This window comes from Ambystoma mexicanum, chromosome 4p, assembly GCF_040938575.1.
Source record: "Ambystoma mexicanum isolate Mex_15411 chromosome 4p, UKY_AmexF1_1, whole genome shotgun sequence".
Lineage (NCBI taxonomy): Eukaryota > Metazoa > Chordata > Amphibia > Caudata > Ambystomatidae > Ambystoma > Ambystoma mexicanum.
This window is the reverse complement of record NC_090927.1, coordinates 41,650,207-41,669,449: the sequence shown is the minus strand read 5'-3', so window position 1 is coordinate 41,669,449 and position 19,243 is coordinate 41,650,207. Positions and strand designations below refer to the sequence as shown.

The 19,243-nt window shown below is 45.3% G+C and overlaps 1 protein-coding gene across 1 annotated transcript in view; it reads left to right on the top strand.

The window, feature by feature from the left end:
- The window catches only part of LOC138452731 (zinc finger protein 208-like), a 292,035-nt gene that overhangs the window by 115,957 nt on the left and 156,835 nt on the right, over positions 1-19,243 (top strand). The window contains exon 3 of the mRNA XM_069605079.1: positions 11,356-14,287. Coding sequence (XP_069461180.1) covers positions 12,038-14,287 — 2,250 coding nt within the window. The 5' untranslated portion in view covers positions 11,356-12,037. The remainder of the gene's footprint in view (positions 1-11,355; positions 14,288-19,243) is intronic.

Here is a 19,243-nt window from a genome sequence, read left to right as displayed (position 1 = left end):
CAGTCCCAAAAACCCTGCTTTTATGCAGCAAACCCCCATTCATACAGCCTAGCTGTCACTCAAACATGCTAAGTGATGAGCGGGGTGGCTCACCACTTGGGCCAATCACACTAGAGTGCGACATGAGTTGGCAAGGCAACTCAGTCCAGGGTGCCTAAACCCCCTCCCACACCCCCTGTGGTACCCAGACAGAATGGCACCACTTTGGAGGGCTTCTGTGCAGAAGCCCGCCAAAAGTGGAACAAAGGCTCGACTCGGGTTCAGGGTTACTGAAGTGAACCTAGACGCCATTTTGGCGGCGAGTTCCGGCAAAAAATCCCAACCGGTGAATTTATATTAAATAAATAACCCGGCGGTATCTTCAACATTGCACCAAAAAGTGGTGCATCAAAAACAATGGGAAATCCCATTGGGAAATATTCCGGTGGAATATTTCCGTGGTATCCACTGCCACCAGCCAGAACTCGGCGAGGGGGGACGGGACAGTACCCCCTCGACAACAGACCCAGGGGTAATCTAATTGCCCCTACCAGTACTCCCACAGTAAGATGGTTTGTACTGGTTAAGTTCCTAAGTTAAGACTAGTAAAGTCAATGGTAACTTTACAGACCCAGGGAGACAGTAGTCAGTCCCGGGGTGTGGAGTCTATGTTTGGGGGTCTCTATGACACCCCTGTGCTACTGCACTGAGGGTGCTGTGTAACACACATTCAAAAACCAATGATGGCCTATGGGGAAAATTACCCGCTAGCCCATAAGCACATAGCAAGTCACAGAAATCACTCTCAAGTCATGTCCAAGAGTGAGGGTAAAAGAGTCTCACTCTTGGCAGGAGAAAAAAATAAACCCCAAAAAATCCAGCAAAGCTGCTGGGGGACTCACTAGGTTAGGAAATTCAGCCTAAACAGAGAATTCTTCCTAACACTCGCCCCCCCCAGACTAAGGGACAGGAGGATTTAATCCACTCCTGGATGAACCTCATACCTCTAGTCGATGACATACATCCTAGAGAGTCCATCAGCATTTTGATGGTGACACCCTGACCTGTGCTCAATGGTGAAATCAAACCCTTGGAGGCAGATTGACCATCTCAGTAGTTTTGGATTCTCCCCTTTCATTTGCATTAACCATCTCAAGGGTTGGTGGTCAGTCTGAATGACAAAAGTAGAACCATACAAGTATGGCCTAAACTTCTTCAGTGCCCACACAATAGCAAAGCATTCTCTTTCGATTGTTGCCCACCTTGTTTCAGGATCCTTCAGTTTTCTACTGATGAAGCAAATGGGGTGTTCCCTACCCTTCTCATCCAGTTGGCTAAGAACTGCACCTATACCTACATTGGAAGCATCAGTTTGTACAATGAAAGTTTGGTGCTCTAAGTTTAGTCAGGAGCTCTAAGTACTGGAGCTTGGCAAAGAGCTTTCTTCAGGTTTTCAAAGGCCTGATTGCATTCCTCAGTCCATTTGACCTTCTTAGGGAATTTTGGAGAGGAGATCACATTCAGAGGAGAAGCTATGGTCCCATAGTTCTCAATGAAATTCCTGTAGTACCCAGTGAGGCCTAAGAAGGCTCTCACCTGGGTCTGAGTAGTAGGTGTTGTCCAATTTTGCACAGCTTCAATCTTGCTGAGCAAAGGCCTTATTTCTCCACCTCCTACCTCATGTCCAAGGTAGACCACTTTACTCTGACCAATTTGGCACTTGCTTGCCTTTATGGTCAGATTGGCTTGCTCAAAAGCCTGCAAAACATGTCCTAAGTGGGTCACATGTTCTTCCCAGGAGTGGCTGAAGACTGCAATGTCATCCAAGTATGCCATGCAGAAGTCCTCCATCCCAGCCAGAACTTGGTTCACCATCCTTTGGAATGTGGCAGGTGCATTTTTCAGTCCAAAAGGCATAACCTTGAATTGGTATAGGCCAACTGGGGTAGAAAATGCAGTTTTCTCCTTGGCATGGTCTGTCAGGGCTATTTGCCAATAGCCTGACGTAAGGTCCAGTGTGCTGAGGTACTTGGCTGCACCAAGTTTATCCACCAACTCATCTGTCCTTGGCAAAGGGTGGGCATCAGTCTTGGTGACTGCATTAAGAGCTCTATAGTCCACACAGAATCTCAACTCTTTGGATCCTGCCTTTGGTACTAACACCACTGGGCTAGACCATGGACTAGTAGAGGGCTCTATTACCCCGAGATCAAGCATCTTCTTGACCTCACCTTTGATGTGGGTTCTGACATGTTCTGACATTCTATATCCTCTGCTTTTGACTGGCAGACAGTCACCAGTGAGTATCTCATGTTGTCCCCAAGGGGTCAAGCCTGGTGAAAGTGAGAACAGGGGGGCAAACTGATTTAACATAGCTTTGCACTCCTCCTGTTGCTCAGGGGTCAGATCTGAAGAGAGATTAACTCCTTCAACCTTTTCGTCCAAAGGTAAGCCTCTCAGGAGGTCAGGTAGAGCGTCACTCTCCTCCTCCTCTTCCGATGAAGCTAGAAGCAATGCTCCTACTTCTGGTCTAGAGACATAGGCTTTGAGGCGGTTGGTGTGGAAGACTCTGGGAGCTTCCCTGGGTTTGCCCAGATCCACCAGATAGTTGACCTCTCCAGGTTTTCCCACAACCTTGAAGGGTCCCATCCATTTGTCTTGCAAGGCCCTCTGCCTTGTTGGGAGCATAACGAGAACTAGCTGGTCTTGAGTAAACTCAACCATGTTAGCCTTCTGATCATGCCAATGTTTGATCAGAGCTTGGCCAGCTTTCAAGTTGTCACTTGCTTCTGCCATCATGTGTGACATTCTCCTTCGGAGACCTATCACATAGTCAGTCACTCTGACTGGCTTGGGGGAAGGAGCACTCTCCAACCCCTCCTTAATCAGGGCCAAGGGGCCTCTGACGGGATGGCCATAGAGAAGTTCAAAGGGAGAATAACCCACTCCCTCCTGAGGGACTTCCCTATAAGCAAATAGAAGGCATGGCAGTAGAAGGTCCCACTTCTTCTTAAGGGGTTCTTCTAAGGCACCTATCATGCTCTTCATGGTTCTGTTAAATCTTTCTACCAACCCGTTTGTCTGAGGGTGGTAGGCGGTCGAGAACTTGTAGGTGACTCCGCAGGTTTTCCACATGGCTTTCATGTAGTTGGACATAAAATTTGTCCCCCTGTCAGAGATCACCTCCTTAGGAAACCCAACCCTGGTAAAGATACCAAGGAGGGCCTTAGCCACAGCCTGAGCTGTAACAGTCCTCATAGGAATTGCCTCAGGGTACCTAGTAGCATGGTCTACTACAACAAGGATAAACCTGTTGCCTGAGGAGGTTGGGGGATCAAGGGGACCAACAATGTCAATCCCTACCCTCTCAAATGGGACTCCCACGACTGGGAGAGGCACTAAAGGCGCCACATTCTTGGAACCAACCTTACCAGAAGTCTGGCAGGTATGGCAGCTCCTGCAATACCTATCTACTTCAGCCCCCATTTTTGGCCAATAGAAGTAGAGAGAGAGCCTTTCCTTGGTCTTCTTGAAACTCAAGTGACCGGCCAAAGGAATCTCGTGGGCTAGTTGCAAGAACTGTTGTCTGTTCTCTTGGGGCACTACCAGGCGTTGGTATGCTCCAGGTTCAGATTCGGTTGGTTCACTGTAGAAGAGGCCATCTTCCCAGTGTAACCTATACTTCCCAGGCTCTTGCCCATCAGCCTGAGAAGCTGCCTGCTGGCGGAGACCCTCCAGAGTTGGACATTCTCTTTGTCCCTTACGGAAAGCTGTCCTGCTGGGTCCACCTTCTGCCAGTAAAGACTGCAGCTCAGGATGGTCAGCCGGGTCCAGGTCTCCAATAAGTTCTGGGCCTCCTACTAGCTCTTCTTCAGAGTCTAGTTCAACCACACAGGGTTGTACCTCCCTCTCAGCCTCAGCTGGAGGTGGAGTTACAGGTGTAACTTTGGACAACCTCTGGGAAGTCCTTGTTGGAAGCACCGGAGTGCTTGCTGTAGTCTTTTTCCTAGGAGTCTTGGGTTGCCCCTTTGCTCCTGATCTGGTAGTTACTGCAGTAAGTTGTTCCAGTGGGAGAGGAGTGATTTCTGTCATCATCTCCTGAGATAAACCTCGCAGGGTTTTCTCTCTTGCAGATTTGGTGAGCTCCTGTAACCTTTTACTAGGAGGTCTGGGGGTATGTGACACAACTCCAAGAGCTTTCAGGTCATTTCCCAACAAGACTCTTCCTGGCACTTCACATTGTATACTGACAGGTATCTTCACAGCCATGTCATTACACTGGATGAGAACTGGTAACTGGGGACACATCTGCACAGGCCCTCCAGCTAACTTGGTGAGGCATTTGGGTGCCTTAGCAACATCCTCTGCCTTGAAAAATGATTCATCCACCACAGTTATGCTGGCCCCAGTGTCCCTGATGGCAGGAGTCTCCTGACCATTTACGTGGACACTGTCCTTATAATACTCTTTAGTATTATCTGGGATAGAATTATATACATCTAAATTCTGCTGTTCCCACAACCCCAGAGAGACTAAAGAAACACTGGCTGATACTCCAGTGGGTTCATCAGCCAGTAGTAGAAAGTTTCCACTTGCCATAGTGACTTCCTCCTCTGGAGCGAAGGCTAAGGAGACAAGTTGGACCCCTGAAGGTTTACCCTTACATCTGGGATCTCCTTTCACATGGTCAGTAGCCTTACAAACATAACAGGCCCCAAAGGCCCTTTGCAATGGAGGCTTGTTCTGACCTCCTTCTGGTTTAGCACCAGAAGGTATACTACTCTGCTGTGGTTTCCCAGGTGGCTTACCCTTATGGTTTTGTTTGGGGCCCTCTTTGGAATTAGGATTATTAGAATTCTCTTTGGAGTCTTTCTTAGGCTGTCTTCCCTCATCCTTCTTCTGAGTTACCCCAGAATCCTTGTGAGTAGCCCTGTTGACAACCCACAAGTCAGCAGCCTTAGCTAGTTTCCTAGGATCTAATTCCTGTGAATCAGCCAAGTGCTGTCTGAGCTCAGGAGAGCAGGCATCATAAATTGACTCCATCATTACAAAATTTCTCATTCCTTCATAAGTGTTCACCTTGTAACCCTTAATCCATCCCTCTAAGTTTTTCAACCCTTCACACACCCAGGTAGCCCAAGGGGTACCATCTTGCTTTTTGAGGCTCCTAAACCTCTTAAGATACTGGGAAGGGGTCTTCCCAAACCTAGCTATCAAAGCTAGTTTCACACATTCATACTCTTTCCTATCCTCCTCCCCCAACTCCATTACCACATCAGTTGCAACAGGGGGAAGCCTATAGAACAACCAGGTGAGTAACTCATTACCTGTGATGTTCTGGAGCCCATGATTATACTCAAACATAGACAACCAATCCAACACATCCAACTTAGGCTCATACATACCAATCAATTTCTTAGGCATCCGGGGTCTTTTAGGACTGGAACTTCTAGAGGAGCCAGAGAGAGAAGCATTCTCAACAGACAATTTTTTCATTTCTAGCTCATACTTGAGCTCCATTTCCCTTAGCCTTAGTTCTTTGTCAGTTTGAGCATTAAGTTTCTTGTACTCTAATTCAAGTTTCATTTTCTCTAGTTCAAAGTATTGAGGGCTAAATGTGGGACCTGGCAAAGGTCCAGTAGGCACAGCTGGTAGAGCAGACAGAGGCCTAGAAGGGACTATCTACAACAGTTTCATCCTCCTCTTCTGGTTCTGACCCAAGATCATCAATACTTTGTTCCATATCAAGATCATTGCTGCTTTCTACATTTGCTGGAGTGATAGGTTCCTCTGGACCATCCTCCAGACTTTGGTTTTCTAACAACCTTTCTGTTAGCTCTATTTTCTTTCCTTTAGTCATGAGATTCTTATGCTTACAGAGAAGTCTTAGACAATCAGCAGTTTTTGTAGCAAGGGACTCTTGACTATAACTTTCCATAGTAGACAGGTTAAAAAATGACTTTTTCTTTCTTGTGCTTAAGCTTTGTGGTTAGTTGCACTAAGGTATCTCAAAAGTACTCTAAAGTGTATACTCAATACAGATCCCACCGCTGTACACCAGTGTTAGGCAGAAACCTGTGCAGTTCCCTCTGGGACCACTGCAAAAGATTTAAGACTATAGGTGTTGGCAGTAAACCCACTTGGTAGCAGTCTGCACCGCACAGATTCACTGTGGTAGCTGTGGCTGAGCAGCCAGACTTCCCTCAAGAAGAGTTAGGCAGTATACAGAGGATACACAATAGATACAGAGGCACAGTAGCACAAGCAAACACTGACCAGAGCTAGGTGTAAAAGTATGAACTTATTTATTAAAGGCACACTCATAAATTACACTAGCACATTAGAAAAGGTAAGAAAGTCAAACACAGTTACTATTACTCATATGTACATCCCTAATTATTTGTTGGACAATTCTAAGTTAACCCCACTTATTTCCAACCAGAGGTGAGCGCTTAACGTTAGATGGTACTCCAACAAGTATTACCAAAAGGGAGGGAAAAGGCAGAAATAAAGAGAGCAGTAAGGAAAAAAACACTTTTCACATAAGGTTAGCAAAGACAGTCAATGGTGGCACAAGGAGAATTAGTTCGGGGCCCGCTTTAAAGGGAGCCAGGTGAAAAAATGTGCCCAAGATCACACAATGTCGCCAGTCTTTGCAGGTGAGAGAAAAGGTTTTTCTACGGTTCTGAAAAGTTTAGTTAGGGTGTCCCAGACCTACCCAGGTTCGAGAGCCGAGGGCTAAATCTACCCCGTACAATCGGTGGCAAGGGAGGCCGGGCGGAACACAGTACCTTTAAAAGTGGAAAGATTCCTCCAGCGGTGGTAGTCGTTCCTGGTAGTGGGTGCAAGTTGCGGCGTCGTCCCGAGGAAGAGGTGATCTCGACGTAGAGGAAAGCTGCAGGTCGTTGCACTACCAGGGATGAGGCCAGCCGTGGAGTTTTCCGGTCACAAAGGATTTTTACCCCTCTTTCGCGGTTGAGGTAAAAAGTGGTATCCCGGTTGCCGGGGTGCTTGGCACAGGCAAGACGGCCACGAGATGCTTCGGAACGGCGAAAAGAAGGCAGCAACTGGTTGTCCCCACCAGTTAAGGGAAGAAGACTCTCCGGCGGGAGATCTCCTCTGTCGTCGGGAAAAGTGGTGAGACGGTTCTGCAGGGCTTCACCGGTGGTGTCGTCTTGGCAGATCGGCTCGGCTTCTCCCTCTTCGGCTTCTTAGGTCCTGTGGCGACTTCTGAAGAACCAGTCCCAAAAACCCTGCTTTTATGCAGCAAACCCCCATTCATACAGCCTAGCTGTCACTCAAACATGCTAAGTGGTGAGCGGGGTGGCTCACCACTTGGGCCAATCAAACTAGAGTGCGACATGAGTTGGCAAGGCAACTCAGTCCAGGGTGCCTTAACCCCCTCCCACACCCCCTGTGGTACCCAGACAGAATGGCACCACTTTGGAGGGCTTCTGTGCAGAAGCCCGCCAAAAGTGGAACAAAGGCTCGACTCGGGTTCAGGGTTACTGAAGTGAACCTAGACGCCATTTTGGCGGCGAGTTCCGGCAAAAAATCCCAACCGGTGAATTTATATTAAATAAATAACCCGGCGGTATCTTCAACATTGCACCAAAAAGTGGTGCATCAAAAACAATGGGAAATCCCATTGGGAAATATTCCGGTGGAATATTTCCGTGGTATCCACTGCCACCAGCCAGAACTCGGCGAGGGGGGACGGGACAGTACCCCCTCGACAACAGACCCAGGGGCAATCTAATTGCCCCTACCAGTACTCCCACAGTAAGATGGTTTGTACTGGTTAAGTTCCTAAATTAAGACTAGTAAAGTCAATGGTAACTTTACAGACCCAGGGAGACAGTCAGTCAGTCCCGGGGTGTGGAGTCTATGTTTGGGGGTCTCTATGACACCCCTGTGCTACTGCACTGAGGGTGCTGTGTAACACACATTCAAAAACCAATGATGGCCTATGGGGAAAATTACCCCCTAGCCCATAAGCACATAGCAAGTCACAGAAAACACTCTCAAGTCATGTCCAAGAGTGAGGGTAAAAGAGTCTCACTCTTGGCAGGAGAAAAAAATAAACCCCAAAAAATCCAGCAAAGCTGCTGGGGGACTCACTAGGTTAGGAAATTCAGCCTAAACAGAGAATTCTTCCTAACACAGTCTCTTTGTTCAGGAGAGGGACACCAGCTAGAGACCTTCGACTGAGTGCCCACGTGACGCTGGACCACTCTGACTCTGGTACCCAGTTTATTCATCAACAACCTTTTGTTTAACTTATCTTCTTACTGTTGCTACTGCAACCCCAAGCCTAACACAAGCCGGTCGACTATCAGTTGCTTCCGACTCACCAGCTGTGTTGGACTCGCTCTGTTCCTTTCTGCCGCTGGAGTCAAGGATGGTATGTTGATGGCCACCCCGCCTCCACGCCCTGGCAATCAGTGCAGGAGCGTGCCATGTACCGCTGACATCCGTCTCTCCACCTGCCAGTTGCAATTCCCAGTCTTACGTATCTTTCATCTGAGGCTTTGCAGGTCTGGATTGAAAAGGGCAACAGCAACTCCCTCCTTGACATCCTTTCTGGTCTCACCACCTTTCTCCTCCATTTGAACTGCCTCCCTGGAATGGCTGCTTCGTCGTGCGTTCAGCCTTGCTCGGATTGTGCTTGTGAGCTCCGCCTTTTATCCCTATGTGTAAGGGAAAGGGTAGTCGGGTGTGTCTAGTTTTCAGTAATTGCCTGACCCTTCTGTTGGGACATGTCAGTTAAATGGCTCGGGTATTAGTACGTTGTCGTTCACTTTGTGAGAACGTGTTTGTGTTGGAAACGGGGAGGGTAGAGTTTCTAAGTATCCTACCGGTCAGGATGGGGAAAAGGTGTCAAAAGGAAGGGGGTACCGCATCTCACCCTTAGGTGGCCCAATTCCACTTCCCGAGGATCCCTCAGGTGATCCTCCCTTACTAGTCCACCCCCGGGAACTGGATCCAATAGCGATGGCCGTGTCCTGGCCACCTGGATGACAGATCCCTGGGCACTAGTAAGTGAGACACTTTCAGGTTTCTCACACCTTGTACCAGATACATGGGTCTTTTGATGGTCCAGAGTAGCCTTCTAGGCCCAGAGTCTAGTCTGCTGTTGTGGAAGGACCGTGTGTGGGGGGGGGATCCCTCTGTCCCTTCGACCCAGCACTGATTGACTCACTCCTGTTAGTTGGAAGATCCTTCTCCCAATACCACAAAAGAAAGATCTTTTACGTATTAGCATGATATTGGAACAGTGATAGACACTGATCAAGGGTAGCTAGAAAGAAGGGAGACAGAATTGAAGGACAGAGACTACCAGAAGCTAGCATACAGATATTTGATCATTCGACCCCGGAGCCCGGCATTAAATTGTTGCAGTGAGTTTGTTATTAGCATGCATGTTAGTCTTGATAGCGACGGCATCAGTTAGGTGCATCTATCTACAGTGTTCACTGTGCCCACATAGTTCAATATCTGGTAACTTCAGCTTTTTTGACCGTGCTTTGCACCCCTTTGTAAGTCTGTCTATAGTTTTCATGACAGTGCATTTAGTGACTGCACCGTCCTGGTGCGTCCGTTTACTATGTGTAAACCTGAAAACAAAGATATATATTAGTTAGTCTTTTTATCAAGTTTTTTTCTTTTTCCTCTTGATTGTTAAATGTGTGTCCTTGTGTTTTGTTTTTGTGCATTTTATATTGAAGAGGCCCTATTTTTTTTTTTGTATGATAATTCTGATGTTATACATGTATTTTTTTAAATGTATCGCTTATGAACCGTACTGCTGATTATGCCCCCACGTCTGTGCAGTTTGGAAACCATGGAGACCCCCAAGCTTAAGAATGCTGCTTATGTGGCAACAAGACTGAGCCCGCACCCAGCCCCCAGTCGACTGAAAACTGGTCGAATGACATTTGGTCGATGCAATTTGTTTGAAAACCAAATGGTCGTTTTTTTTTTGTAATTATATATTTATCTTTCGGGTTTTCGTTTTTAAAAAAAAAGGGCTTTTTAGAAAAAAAAGAGGGTTGGGGGGACCCCCCCAAAAAAAAAAAAAAGGGTGAAAATAAAAAAAAAAAACATTCGACCATTTGGTTTTTGACCAAATTGGTTCAACCATTTGTCCAGTCGACCAATTTTTTTCGACCAAATGACTGGTAACCCTGCGTATGTGGCAACAAGACTGAACCCGCACCCAACCCCCAAGCACCAGTGGGGAGAATGCTGCAAGAGCGAGTTGGACCTCGGGTAAGGCAGCATTCTGACACCCAGTATTTCCTCCATCTACAGATTTCTCAGAATCATTTTATCATGAATATCGGGTAAAATACTGGCCTTAATTACTGCACCAGTTCAGGGGCGTCTAGATACTAAAGGGGGCGTGGCGGGGCAGAACTTGTGGACAATAGTCACATGACCCGTGACCTAAAGCAGGGTTGCACTCCTGGCCACTTCCATTCCTTCCACCCAAAAATGGAGGCAAATAAAATATTTCGTGGTTGCAATGCACCAATGTTTTTTTACACTACCAATAAGCTTGCAAAGAAAGCTTATTTCTCATCAGAAATGTGTTCCCAATTAATTACCCAAGGCCAATATCAATATAACCCTTTTATATTGAGTTTTACACATAAGTACAATAGACTGTTTAATTGGTATTGGAATGATGAAAAAGTAGTAATAACCAAGCTCGTGAATAATGTGGGTAAATCATGAGTCTGAAACAATAAACACCTCCCTGATTATGAATGGTCTGTGGGTGTTTGATAAAATGTACTGCAGCCACTTGACTGAAATGCATAGAGGACGCACTTTAGAGATGATCCCTTGGCTTGGGGAACGTCTCCTGCATGGAATATCTTTATTCAGAGTTTGGTATTAATATATGGGTTGGCAGGTAGAACAAGAGCACTCTTATTTGGATATAAGACATTGGGGAAACCCCAGTATATTTCTGAAATGGCTAAAAGAGCAGCTGTGGGCGAACGAGTCAAGACGGGTATTGGGAGATCACCTTAAAATTCCAAACATTGAAAGTATTTCTAGAGTATGTAATGAAAAGGGAAGGGTGGGGTCACTAAGGCAACTGCACCATTTAGGGGTCTGCACAAAGACTGAATAAAATGCAGAGGAGATTTGTAGAGAAATATGATCGGAAAAATGCAATATTCTGGCTTGGAGCTTTAAGGGGAAAGGAGGTTGCCTTAATGTTGGCTATGTTACGACTTTGGTTTAGAATTTGAAGCCTTAAAGAGATGTGAAATATTTGTAAACCAATGAAACACTACTGTGCATGTCTAATATTTCCTTTTTCTTTGTTTAGAAAGATAATGTGTGAATTTTCTTTTACAGTTTTCTAAAGCCTGCACAGAAAACGCAAAGGGTAAAGATGTAAAATACCCGAAGAATGGGTTTACCTGTAACAAAAGGGAGGATGTTGGATATCTCATGGAATGGACGTTTCTAGAAGGCCAGTCTGGTCAAGAACTGGGAGTGGAGGAAGCTACGCATTATTAAAAGGATTTCTATTAACACGCGCATTGCATATTCAGAGTGTCAAGGTAACCGGGAGAAGGAAATGCTTCTGAAAAGTAAAAGAAAATGCATGGATGAGCAGGAGACCCGAAAGCAAGTCTGAATTGGAATTACTATTTAATTCTAAATTCATAGCATGTTTATTCACAAAAGAATGCAAATAGTAGAAAACAATATCAGTGCATTGAATTTGAAAACACTACATACCAAGGTTGGATCCAATAACCCTAACAGACATTTTCTTTTAACAGTCAGCATACTAACAGCATAAGACATTAAATCATTCATATTCTCTGAAAACACCCAAATGGGGAATTCAACCTACATGGACACACAGAGATGAAGAATCGAAGCTCCTAAAAAGCTTCCTTTGTACAATGCAATTATAACCAGCAGCGCACTGAGAGATGAATATAGAGCATTCTCTACAAAGGGCTGACCCTGTAATAAGGTTAACTTTGCTGTGGCATTCTTGCTAAACACAATCCAAGCTGGAGAAATGAAACCCCCAGAGAAACCTTGCCAGGACAATGAATGCCATAAAAGCTTCAGTCTGAAAACCCATCTCGCTCAAAATGAGAAAACCCACGCAGGAGAAAATCCTCATCCGTACACAGAATGTCATAACAGTTTCAGCCAAAAAACATATCCAACTCAACATGAGAAGACCCGTACAGGAGCCAAACCTTATCAGTGCTCTGAATGTCAGAAATGCTTCAATAGGAAAAGCAGCCTCACCATCCATGAGAGAAGCCACACAGGAGCCAAACCTTATCGGTGCTCTGAATGTCAGAAATGCTTCAGTCAGAAAAGCAACCTAACTATCCATGAGAGAAGCCACACAGGAGCCAAACCGTATCAGTGCTCTGAATGTCAGAAATGCTTCAATGAAAAAAGCAGCCTAACTAAACATGAGAGAAGCCACACAGGAGCCAAACCTTATTGGTGCTCTGAATGTCAGAATTGTTTCAGTGATAAAAGCAACCTAACTACCCATGAGAGAAGCCACACAGGAGTCAAACCGTATCAATGCTCTGAATGTCAGAAATGTTTCAGTCAGAAAAGCAGCCTAACTACCCATGAGAGAATCCACACTGGAGCCAAACCTTATCAGTGCTCTGAATGTCAGAAATGCTTCAGTGTGAAAAGCAACCTTTCTACCCATGAGAGAAGTCACACAGGAGCCAAGCCGTATCGGTGCACTGAATGTCAGAAATGCTTCAATGAGAAAAGCAGCCTAAATGCCCATGAGAGAAGCCACACAGGAGCCAAACCTTATCAATGCTCTGAATGTCAGAAATGCTTCAGTGAGAAAAGCAAGCTAACTACCCATGAGAGAATTCACACAGGAGCCAAACCGTATGAGTGCTCTGAATGTGAGAAATGCTTTAGTCACAAATGCAACCTAAATACCCATGAGAGAAGCCACACAGGCGCCAAACCTTATCAATGCTCTGAATGTCAGAAATGCTTCAGTGAGAAAAGCAAGCTAACTATACATGAGAGAAGCCACACAGGAGCCAAACCTTATCAGTGCTCTGAATGTCAGAAATGCTTCAGTCAGAAAAGCAGCCTAACTGCCCATGAGAGAAGCCACACAGGAGCCAAACCGTATCGGTGCTCTGAATGTCAGAAATGCTTCAGTGTGAAAAGCAGCCTAATTAAACATGAGAGAAGCCACACAGGAGCCAAACCTTATCGGTGCTCTGAATGTCAGAAATGCTTCAGTCAGAAAAGCAACCTAACTATCCATGAGAGAAGCCACACAGGAGCCAAACCTTATGAGTGCTCTGAATGTCAGAAATGCTTCAGTGATAAAAGCAACCTAACTACCCATGAGAGAAGCCACACAGGAGCCAAACCTTATCAGTGCTCTGAATGTCAGAAATGCTTCAGTCAGAAAAGCAGCCTAACTTCCCATGAGAGATGCCACACAGGAGCCAAACCTTATCGGTGCTCTGAATGTCAGAAATGCTTCAGCGAGAAAAGCAAGCTAACTACCCATGAGAGAAGCCACAAAGGAGCCAAACCTTATCAGTGCTCTGAATGTCAGAAATGCTTCAGTGTGAAAAGCAGCCTAACTAAACATGAGAGCAGCCACACAGGAGCCAAACCTTATCAGTGCTCTGAATGTCAGAAATGCTTCAGTCACAAATGCAACCTAACCACCCATGAGAGAAGCCACACAGGAGCCAAACCATATCGGTGCTCTGAATGTCAGAAATGTTTCAGTGTGAAAAGCAGCCTAACTACCCATGAGAGAAGCCACACAGGAGCCAAACCTTATCAGTGCTCTAAATGTCAGAAATGCTTCAGTCAGAAAAGCTCCATAACTGCCCATGAGAGAAGCCACACAGGAGCTAAACCTTATCGGTGCTCTGAATGTCAGAAATGCTTCAGTGTGAAAAGCAGCCTAACTAAACATGAGAGAAGCCACACAGGAACCAAACCTTATCGGTGCTCTGAATGTCAGAAATGCTTCAGTGAGAAAAGCAAGCTAACTATACATGAGGGAAGCCACACAGGAGCCAAACCTTATCAGTGCTCTGAATGTCAGAAATGCTTCAGTGTGAAAAGCAGCCTAACTAAACATGAGAGAAGCCACACAGAAGCCAAACCTTATCAGTGCTCTGAATGTCAGAAATGCTTCAGTCAGAAAAGCAGCCTAACTACCCATAAGAGAAGCCACACAGGAGAAACCTCCCCTGCAGTGAATGACAGAAAAGCTTCAGCCAAGAATTCTAAACTAACTTAATACAAAAAAAAACCATGCATCAAAAGAACCATACTACAGCGCTGAATGTCAGAAATAAAACGGCCCTTAATGATCTTTAATTCTCTGTGTGACAAACTACTGAGGACAATACCCTGCAGAGAAGCCCCCTGCATGTCTGGGAAGCCCCCGGCATGAAGTCAGAAAGGCAACCAAAATCGAGATGGGAGAAAACACACAAAGGACACAAAGCTGGTCAGTTCAATGCATGTCTGAAATGCTTTAGTTACAAAATCAGTTTAAGGCCACATGAGAAATCCCTTTCTGTGTAATGGACGTCAGAAAATATGATACAAGTCTAATTCAGAGGCCTGCAACCTTTGGATTTTATTTATTGTGCACCAAAAACCATACAGGTAATAGGGGGTGCTAAAAAGATTCAAGACCGCACATAACGCACAAGACAACCTATGATAACAGACCAGCAATTTAGTTAATTCAAACAAGTGTTTTGGATCTCCAGATGTTTTGGAGTACAACATCCATCAGCTGTATTGAGCATAGTCGGTGGTAAGAGTTTATGGGAGTTGCTGTTCAAAACACCTATAACGCTGCAGGTTGCAGGTCGTTGGTCTAATTCATCATGAAAGAGCCCACATGGGAGAAAACGGTTTGACTTCCAGGCCAGACAAGTGCCTGTCATGAATTCACTTTTACACAACATCACAGAAACCGCACACAAACAATCCTGAATTTCAGAAATGATATATTGAGAAAAGTTTATTCGCTTTGCATGAGAGACTACGTGTGATATTCAAGACAGAAGAGTGCACGAGGAGAGAGGAGATGATGAAATATCAGGAAGGGCTCACAAACTGCAATCAGAATGCAGACGTTGGTTTAGGGCAGAAGGAAGATGGACATCCGGTTCCTCTCTGATAGCGCAGCATTTGAATGGTAATTAATCATTAACATCAAAATGATGATCCTGCTCTCCCTTAAGTAAGCAGAATACGAAGCAACCCCCATCCATACAGCCCATCCTGCGGAACCTTCAAACACTGATTCCTTTGAGCAGTAACCATGACTATGAAGCAGACACCCCCATGCAGTCCATCCTGTGGAACGTTCAAACACTAATGCTTTTGAGCGGTAACTGTGACTAGGAAGCGAACCCCACATGCAGTCCATCCTGCAGAACCTTCAAACACTAATGCCTTTGAGCAGTAACCAGGACTATGAAGCAGGGTTCATAGTGATATTCTCAAAAGTCAAAATGTCGAAAGTCAAAATGTCGAAAAATTTTTGTTTGAAAATGGGGGGTTCCCCTCCAACCCCCCCTTTTTTTTTTTACCTATTTTTTATATATATATACTAGAGCCAAAAAAAAATATAGGAAAAAATAATAATTCAACATTTTTTTTTCGACATTTTTGGCTTTCGACATTTTATTTTCGAGATTATGACTGACCACCACGAAGCAGACCCAACATGCAGTCCGTCCTGCAGAACCTTCAGACACTGATGCCTTTGAGAAGTAACCATGACTATGAAGCAGACCGCCCCATGCTGTCCATCCTGTGGAACCTTCAAACACTGATTCCTCTGAGCAGTAACGGTGACTATGAAGCAGACCCCATGCATCCATCCTGTGGAACCTTCAAACACTGATGCCTTTGAGCAGTAATCGTGTATCTTCGATGCTATCCAAGATGAAAGTGCCTCAAGGAAAGCTTATGAATAAAGGGTGCATATAATTAAATCAAACTTAGTGTAGAGCAGCACAGTGCAACCCAAGGCTCTCCTGATTTGGCCTCATGATCACAGCCATTGATTAGGCTAGCTAGGGCTGATGGCGTTTTAGTCCAAAATATCTGTACTGCCAAAGGTTCCAGAACCCCTGGTCTAGAGTTTAAAACCAGCAGCTGTGAAAATGTTGTAAAAGAAATCTATGAAGTGGTTTTATGAAGTGAATGTGGCCACATCAAAGCTCTAGGAAGAAACTTGCAGCTGGAGTGTAAAAATAGATGAAGCATCCTCGCGCTCAGACCAATGCTGGAAAATGAGACATTTCAGCTATAACACTCTTAAAATGACCTCCCAGGTGTTGATTGATTTATTGACATTTGCTCAAAAAGTAGGTGAGTTACATGACTTTTTCGGTGAGCAATCAAAAAACAGACTTTGACTAGTCAAGATTTTAAGTGAACTGTTTAAGATGAGCAGTGAATGATATCATATTTGAATCTATAAGGTGTAAGGTTTTCAGATGGCCTAACTCTCAAGTTACTGTTTCTTAGGATTTTCCATCTGAGGTGATATCTATGAGAAACAGTTTGTGACACAAGAAAACTTTCAAAGTACATGCAACTAAGTGTTACTTCTCTAAGGAAGGCATGGTATCAAACAGACACAAGTGATCACAGTTCAAGGGTGTTTATTGGACTTCAATGGATTGATTGCCTATCCAATCCTAAATCTAAGATGGAAGCAAGCTACGACCATCAAATAACACAGTCCTAGTAGAGTCTTGTCAAATAAAATCCTTACTTCTAAATACAAATGATGTGGGAAACGATGTTTTACAAAAGAAAAGTGTTCAAGAAATGATATGTCAGGATATTTGAGCCGTTGGCTTCACTTTCCCACGTTTTCAGCACGGGAAAAGCGGCACACTCGAGCTTAGCACATTCTCTGGCTTCTTCAACACGAGGATGCATTTCAAAACCTCAAGATCAGGGCCTTCTGTGCCAAAGTCTCTTTGCCATTCAAAATCTCTTATTACAGAGGGCCTGATGCGACAAGCAAACATTCAAAGTACCTTTCTTCTCAGGATTTCCTTAAGCCCAATTTCTCAGGTGATTCTTTGTTCAACCAGGGTCCCTCTCCGCCGGTCTCAGACCCACCTTAATACAGTGTTCTCAATTGGTCTCCCTCTACTGGGCTCGAACCATTTTATCTCATTTTCCAAACCTTCCTTTCTGTATCAAAAATCGAAGACTTTCGACTGTGCTTAGGATTTTGCGCGACCTTTCGCAGGACCACTTTGATTCACAATTCTTTTCTCATTAAAACACTTTGGCCCTCATTACAAGTCAGGCGTTAAGGGTTTAATGGCGCCGTCGGCACCGTTAACCCTTAACGCCTGATTCACACTTTAACGCCTGCTTTTTGCAGGCGTTAAAGTCCAAGGCGCTAAGCGACCTTGGTGCTAATTACGACACCGTAATTTACGGTGCAGTAATTAGCGCCTTCCCCATTATGCCCTATGGGGCGAAAATGGGAATGGGGAAGGGTAAATGGTGAATGGGGAATTACCGCCAATCCGGCATGGACCATGGTGCTAACAGCACCATGGTCCACCGCCTGACTTGTAATGAGGGCCTTTAACTTTCACTTCTGTCACTCCTCAGCTGGGTACCGTACAGAGGCCTTCGATTGAGCACCCACGTAGTGCCGTACCACTCTGCCAATGATTTTGTATCTTTCCTTTCAAAGTTCAAGCATTCATCAGAAGTTGAACTTTACTCGCGTCTTTCATCACACACGCTTTAACAATGTTTGTTCAAGCGCTCGTTATACCATGTTGCTGCTTGCAACCTTGGCTTCAACATAGACCGTCTTGTATCAGTCTCTCCAACTCACCGACTGTGTTGATCTCTTTGGCGCTTCTTTGATTGAGGAGCCAAGGACGGTACCACAGTGGCTGCAGATTCTCCCCAACTCGATTAGTCATGCGGGAGTGCCCCGGATATCTCTGACACACAATGCAGGGTTCTTCAGCCTGTTTTCCTGGCCTTCTGCTTTTTAATCTGATGATTTCTTGAAAGCAATGTTTTTTTGCCGAAAAGGTCAAGGATATTTCCCTCCTCGCGAACCCTTCTCGATCTGACGTCTTTCTTCCCTTTTTCAGCTGCCATCTCGGAACTGCTGTCCCTTTGTGTGCTTTGCCTCGCTCAGAGTGTGCTTTTGTGCTCCGCCTTTTATCCGTGTGGGGAAGTTCAATGGAAGTCGGGTGTGAGTAATGGTCAGTAATTGCCAGACCACACCTGACCATTGCATTGGGACATGTCAGGTATACCGCTAGGGTGTTAATCTGTTTTCTCCCAGAGCGGGCTGTTCGTGTGATTGTTTGTGTAGGAAAGGGGAAGGCAGAGTTCCTACGTATCCTACCTGGTAGGATGGGGTAAAGGTATTACAGGGAAGGGGATGCCGCATCTCGCCATCTGGTGTCCCGCTCCCCGAAGAACCCTCACCCAGGTGATCCTCCTGCACTGGTCCACCCCCAGGAACTGGATCCAAAAGCGATGGCCGTGTCCTGGCCAGCTAGATGACAGATCCCCAGGGAGTAGCAGGTGGGACACCTGTTTTCTTACACTTCCCAGCTGTTTTAAAACTGCATCTCCAGATGGGCATATGGCAATCTAACTTGGGCAAGCAATCTATTTGAATACTCCCAGGGTTTAACTGTTTGTACAGTTTCCTGTTTGTGTGCATTTATCACTTGTATAATCTCCTGTGATGCAGAAATCATGTTTTGGTCAGCTAGAGTACTGGGGTGGACGTTACTGGTGTTGTAAGGGTGGCACTCATTAAATCTGGGTTGCTTCATAGCTTCAAGCCACTCTTGTTATGGGTGACATTGCATGGAGAAGCCTATCTTACTTTTGGCATTCCATTTAACATGGTTTCTGAGTGAGCTCTGGCAATCCCTGCTTAATGCAATGTTGCAAGCTCAGTTTTCCAAACACAGAATTCTCCACATGTGATAGAAAGTTATCAAATCATTTTCTCATGGTGCAGCATTCCTGCGGTGAGGATATATTGGGCCTCATTCCGAGTTTGGAGGTAATCTGGTGGTAAATCTACAGAATTCCCACCAAATGTCATTACTGTTACCCCCACTTTGTGAAATAGGTTTACCACAGAATTACAAGTGGTGGTAAATTGTCATTTTTGGAGTCCATAGGGATTTTTGGCAGATTTACTGCC